Source organism: Peromyscus leucopus, chromosome 1 (genome assembly GCF_004664715.2).
Source record: "Peromyscus leucopus breed LL Stock chromosome 1, UCI_PerLeu_2.1, whole genome shotgun sequence".
NCBI classification, from domain to species: Eukaryota; Metazoa; Chordata; class Mammalia; order Rodentia; family Cricetidae; genus Peromyscus; species Peromyscus leucopus.
In genome coordinates this window covers 69897903-69903902 of record NC_051063.1, presented here as the reverse complement: position 1 = coordinate 69903902, position 6000 = coordinate 69897903, and the positions used below count along the sequence as shown (strand labels likewise).

Genomic DNA, 6000 nt, shown 5'->3' with positions numbered 1-6000 from the left:
ATGGTGCAGGGTGTGCAGGGTACAGGGTGCACAGTGTTCAATATAGAACGCGCGCGCGCGGGGTGCGGGAGTACATGATAAAGAGTTCTGGGTGCCGTGCAGAGTAGAGCGTACATGGTGAGGGGCATATAGTGCAGAGTAGAGGGTGCGAAGTGCACGATGTTCAGCAAAGAGTAGAGGATGCAGGTTGCACGGTGCAGAGTGCAGGACGTCCGCGGACTTGGGGCAGCCGCCGGGTCCCTCGAGGGCCGCGGCAGGCCGGGCCCAATGCACGCGCGCCTGGGCGGGCTACAACGGGCCGCCGTCCCGCCTCTCGCCGGAGCTCCCGGCCTTTCCCATCCGGCCCGCGACGCTCCGCCCGCCCCGTCCCACATGACACCGCCTCCGCCGCAAACTTTTTCCTCCCCATCCTGTCGCGGCGGGGAAGGAATGGAAGATGGCGGCCTAGGCGCAGAGTTTCCTGCCCGAGCAGCGGCGGCGGCGGCGGCTCCCGGGGGCTGCGGCCCGCGCCACCATGACGCGCTGGGTCCCCACCAAGCGAGAGGAGAAGTACGGCGTGGGTGAGCAGCGCGCCGCCCCGCGCCCGCCCCGCGCGCAACTTCCCCGCCACGGCACCCAGCCTGTTGCCGCGCGGTGCGGAGCCCGGCCCGCCCGGGGCTGGAGCTCGTGCGGGGAACCCGGGGACCCTCCGGGGGGCCCCGTGCTCCTCATTCCCGCTCACTCGCTCTGTCCTCGTCCCGTGTGGTCTGGCGCTCGCGGGGGCCCCGGGGTCATTGTTTGCGTGCGTTTGGGCTTCTTCGGGAAACTTCTGTTTGGCATCCGGGACTCCGGGTGGACACTTCATTGTGCTGTGCTGGGATCTGAGAAGCTTCTCTTGCCCGCGTGGGGAGTGGCCACTGCACCCGGGCTGGCTCTGCTTTTCCCGCCCCAGAGAATGGGGACACCCGGGTGCCTTGGTGTTCCCGGGGCCCTGGAAACCGGCCTCGAGGGCGGGGACCTGGTTTTGCCTCTTTGTCGCTTCCCAAGCGGGTGGAGGGAGTCGGGTTGCAACCTTATGCTTGACTCAGTGCACGTTCCAGGGAGCCCGGCTTTCCTCAGTGGCCAGACAGTCCCTGGGCCCTGCAGACCCTGTCTCCCGCAGCTCGCCCCCATCAAATGTCAGATCTGTCTAGGCCGCAGGGCTGGTTGGGATTCCAGATCTGCCTGTTTTGTTTCCAGGCTCTTTCCCTAAGGAGACTTTGACACCCAGCCTCACCTGAGCAGACTCCCTGAATTGCACACAAGCTTTTCGGAGCAAGAGCTTGCTCCCTTCCACCCTAAGGGCTGCCCTGGGGCACCTTCTGAGCAGCTGTCTGTTCCAGGCATGCCTTCAGCACCCTCTTGCAGGCCTAGTTCATGTCCCAGCCCGTTGACTGGAAGCTTCCTGGAGACTCCCGTCTACAAGGCTGTGTCCTTCCTGTGAACTCCAGTTACTTATTTCTGTAGTGTGTCAGGAACGGTGGCCCTGGGGGCAGGGCTGGAAAAGCCTAGGGCCCTTACCTCCACTCTAGGCCCACACGCACGTTTGGAGGGCTTCCCTGCTTTGGGAGTGAACACTGGGGATGAGCTTTGCCTTCACTTGGCAGACCTTCCTGAGGCTCATGGCAGAGCTGGGCTTTCCGAGGACGGACAGGGTGTGCAAGGAGCTAACGAGCATGCTGTGTACCTCCTCATGGGCTCCTTATGGGGCCACGGCTGTTAGAGGCCCATCCATCTGCATCTGATTTAGGATGGGGATTCCACTTAGGAGGACTGTGGGGTGTGGCAGCAATGGGTTCCTTTCTGGGGCTCCCCGGGACTGTTCAAGGAACAGTTAGACAAGGATCAGGAGTGGGCAGAAGCTGGGGCAAGATGTCCAGGAAGCAGTGAGGAAGGAGGCATGCTTGCTCCTGCAGGGGAGTCCCCTCCAGGGGAGAAAGTGGCCGCTTGCACTTCACCCTGGTGCAGAAGTATAGCTGGGCAGTGAGAGCACTGTGGGTTTGAACCCTGGCAGGGGTGGGTTCACACTCATGCCCGTTGCGGGTGCAGCTGCCACCGTTATTGGGTAAGGGAGTCGACTTCTTTGATTTTTCTTTGTTTTGTGAGAGGGAGTTTCACTCCGTAGCCTTGGTTGGTCCGGGACATCTCTCGGTGTAGACCAAGCTGGCTTCGTAAGCACAGAGATCTACTTGTCTCTGCTTCCTGAGAGCTAGCTAGGGTTAAAGGCCTGTGCCATCACATAGGATGAGTCAACCCCCCTAGCCTCCACCTTTTTAAAGAAAACTGGAAGACTGTTTTATTGGCATGTGAGAGGAAGAAGCGGGCAGGCTGGAGATCTCAGCAGCTGTGGGGTGGAGGGTGTGGGGTAGATAGGAAAGAAAACAGCTGGGGATGCTGCAGGGGAACTCAATCCCTAGTACCACATAAACCTGGTTTGTAGGCCACGGTGGTAGTGTGGTGGTGCATACCTGTAAAGCTGGAACTTGGGAGGTGGAGGCAGGAGGATCAGAAGTTGAAGGTCACCCTCTGCATTATAATAAGTTTGAGGCCAACCCTGGCTATGTGAGATCTTACCTCAAAAAAAAAAAAAAAGTCACATTTTCTGAGGGAAAAGCCAGGAAAACCTGCAGATTTAGCAATGGAAGTCTGTGAGTTCCTTTGTTGAGTGTGGGGGCTTCAGTTCAGAGAGAGAGAGAGAGAGAGAGAGAGAGAGAGAGAGAGAGAGAGAGAGAGAGAGAGATTGATAGTGACCTGGATGTTGTCAGTAAGCCTCCTGTAGTTGCGCTGTGTCGCTTTACCTGGAGAAGACGGGAAAACCTTCCTCTAGAGGGTCAGGAGGGTTTCCCTCCAGAGGAGGAAGCAAGCAGCCCAGGAGGCTGTGATCTTCCTCGTTAGGTCACACACTTTCCAGAGGTCACTCTTGGATATGACTTCCAACATCGTGTCTTTTCCTGGTGCATTGATCTTAAAACTCTTTTGGGAAGTTCTCAAAGGAGAAGCGTCTAGGGGAGTGGTTCTCAACCTCCCTAATGCTTCGACCCTTCCATACAGTTCCTCATGTTGTGGTCCCCCCCCACCCCCCGTAAAATTATTTTAATTGCTACTTCATAACTGTAATTTTGCTATGGTTATGATTCATAATGTAAATATCTGATGTGCAGCATATATTCGACCCCTGTGAAAGGGTCATTCGAACATCAAAGGGATTGCGACCTACAGGTTGAGATTCATGCTGGTCTAGGGGTTGGCTTTTGTCAGCAAATTCTAGTAAAAGTGTGAGACTGTCTGGTGTAGGAGAGGGTGGGGCCGTGTCTGTCTTCACCCGGATGAGGTAAAACAGCTGAGCTTGGATGTAACAGGGCATCACTGGGAACCTTGAAGATCAGAGTCTCCATGAGAATGTGTCAGAGTGGAGGGGAGTCAAGGATGGACCCACTGAGGCATCCCAGCTCTCTGTGTGTCTGACAGTTTGCATTCGGAGGGCCTTAGTGGTCCCCAAGGCAGATGCTCACTGGGAAGGATGGAAATGCTTGTATGCGTGGTGATTGGCTGGTTCTCCCTAAGGGAAAATTACTAAAGATCCCCCATACCAGCCTCAGCATTCTCTTTGGTAGCCTTAACAACAGGCCTGTGTTTCTCTCCTGAGTTCTGGTGGGTGGACCCTGCTTCCACTCAAGCCACTTGGCCCATGAATGAATCACGAGGGACAAGGAAAGAAAACGATCAAAGGACATCTCTTTTGGAAACATGAATCACAGCTCATTGTTCAGAGGAGCTTGGGGACTCTTAGAGCATTGTTTGTAAATGAGACACTCCAGTTATTTATTTATTTATTTATTATTTATTTCGGAAGCTGGAGATGAGATTAATGGCTGATGTGTGGCTCCTGCCAGGGCAGGAAATGGGGGTTCCCATGATTCATTTCGAGGGGTTGCTGCTTGTGAAAGCTGCCAGCTGGCTTTTACTCTCTCTTTTTTTGGGCATGGTTTGGTGGGCCATGGTTGGGGACCTGGCTTATTCATGCTGGCATAAACTTTAATTTAGCTGTCATACCAAGTGCCGGGCAACATGACCTTCTCCATCACCTCAGATCTGGTAGGATCTTGTCTTCTGGAATTAGTAGGTTTTGATGGCTTCTGTTTCTCAGGGTCTCGTACATACAGGCTAGAGGCACACCTGGGGACAGTGTGTTCACAGTTGTTGAAGAGGGAATAGTAAGGGCCATAGAGGTGTGCACAGCCTGGTCTCCCCACCCTGAGAATTGTGATGTGCTAATACGGAAGAGAGACTTTGTAAGTGTGATTAAGCTTATGAAGTTTGGGATGGACTCTCATGGGCTCATGGAGCTTGGCTGGCAGAGGGAGTGGGAAGAGAGACATATAGAATGGGAAGTCAAGTTCCAAACCAGAGAATGACTTGATGGGCAGCTGCTGGCCCCAAGACATAGGGCCTCACTTGTAGGGACCAGATTGAGGCCCCAGAGATCTAAGGACTGCCAGGCAGTATGACCTCATTAAACTGGATGATTCTGCAAACACCCCAAATGAGCTTGGAAGTAGATTCCTCCTGGAATCTACTGGTGGGAGCCTTGCTGGTCAGTGTTTCTGTTTTGAGACCCAGGGCCTCTGGGCCTCTAGCTGCAAAAGTGTGAAGCCATGCTCTTGGGTGAGCTTAAGGTGACCTAACTGGGGTAGTTTGTTATGGTAGCAGTAGAAAACCAGAGTAGGAGGCGTGGACAGCAGCTTGGGCCAGGATTCTCTGTCCTTGAGTCCTGCTAGGTGCAGGGAAGATAGTGAGCCCAGCATTCCTCACCCACTTCTTCCAGGTAGATATCCCCAGCTGGGTCGGGCCATTGGCAAGCATTGGCAACCTTAAATTATTCTTGGCCCTTGCTCCTAATGTGACCCTCAACCTTGATATTCCCATGTGCAGAGTGGAGCTGAGCCTGCTTACTTCTGAGTCTTGCAAGGATTCATTGACATAATGTGCTCAGAGCATGTGAGTGGTGTGCGCCAGCTGCTCAATGCAAGCAGCTATTGTTTTATTTTTAAGAAAATTTTTATATTTATTTGTGTGTGTGTATGTGTGTGTGTGTGTGTGCGCGCGCGCGCGTGCGTGCATGCATGCGTGCGTGCGTGTGCATACACAGGCCATGGTGCAGATGTGGATATCACAGGACAGCTTACAGGGCTTGCATTTCTCCTCCTGCTTTGTGTTCCAGTGCTCAAACTCAGGTCATCACACTTAGTGCTTTTACCCCTTAACTACCTTGCTGGCCTCTACTTTTATTCATTATTTAATAAGGTACAGCTTTTAGAAATGGAATAATGAAGAAATGGGTGTAGTGGTGCATGCCTTTAGTCCCAGCACTTGGGAGGCTGTAATGAATCTTTCTCTGTCCTGCCAGCTCCTAAATGGAGGCTTTTTTATTCATTGTGAGAGCTTGGCCTATAGCTTAGTTGTTCCTAACTAGCTCCTATAACTTAAATTAACCCGTTAATATTAATCTACATTCTGCCATGTGGCTCGTGGCTGTTACATCCTGCTTGCTCTGCTTCTCTACCTTTATTCTTCCCAGAGTCCTCTCTGTCCCTGGAAGTCCCGCCTAACCTCTTTCTGCCTAGCTATTGGCCATTCAGCTCTTTATTAAACCAATCACAGTGACACATCTTCACACAGTGTACAAATACCCAGTAACAGGAGGCAGAGGCAAGGGGATCTCTGTGAGTTTGAGGCCAGCCTGGTCTACATAGTGAATTCCTGGACAGCCAGATCTATATAGGGAGATCCTGTCTTGACAGAAAGCCAAAACAGCTGAGAGAGAGAGAGAGAGAGAGAGAGAGAGAGAGAGAGAGAGAGAGAGAGAGAGAGAGAATGACAAGAGACTTCCTATTTAGACATAACACCCATAGTTCTTGGGAAAATGATTTACTTTGAAGTGATTTTGAAGGTGATTTTAAGTTTGTTTATTTGTTTTTTGTT

The 6000-nt window shown here is 52.9% G+C and overlaps 1 protein-coding gene across 2 annotated transcripts in view; it reads left to right on the top strand.

The window, feature by feature from the left end:
- Window positions 1–389: 389 nt before the first annotated feature.
- Dock1 (dedicator of cytokinesis 1) overlaps window positions 390–6000 on the top strand; it is a 514664-nt gene continuing 509053 nt past the window's right edge. The window contains exon 1 of one of the 2 annotated variants that reach the window (XM_028868987.2): window positions 390–560. In XM_028868987.2, the coding sequence (XP_028724820.1) occupies window positions 515–560 (46 nt within the window). In that variant the 5' untranslated portion in view covers window positions 390–514. The remainder of the gene's footprint in view (window positions 561–6000) is intronic. The other variant, XM_028868996.2, reaches the window with a different exon arrangement.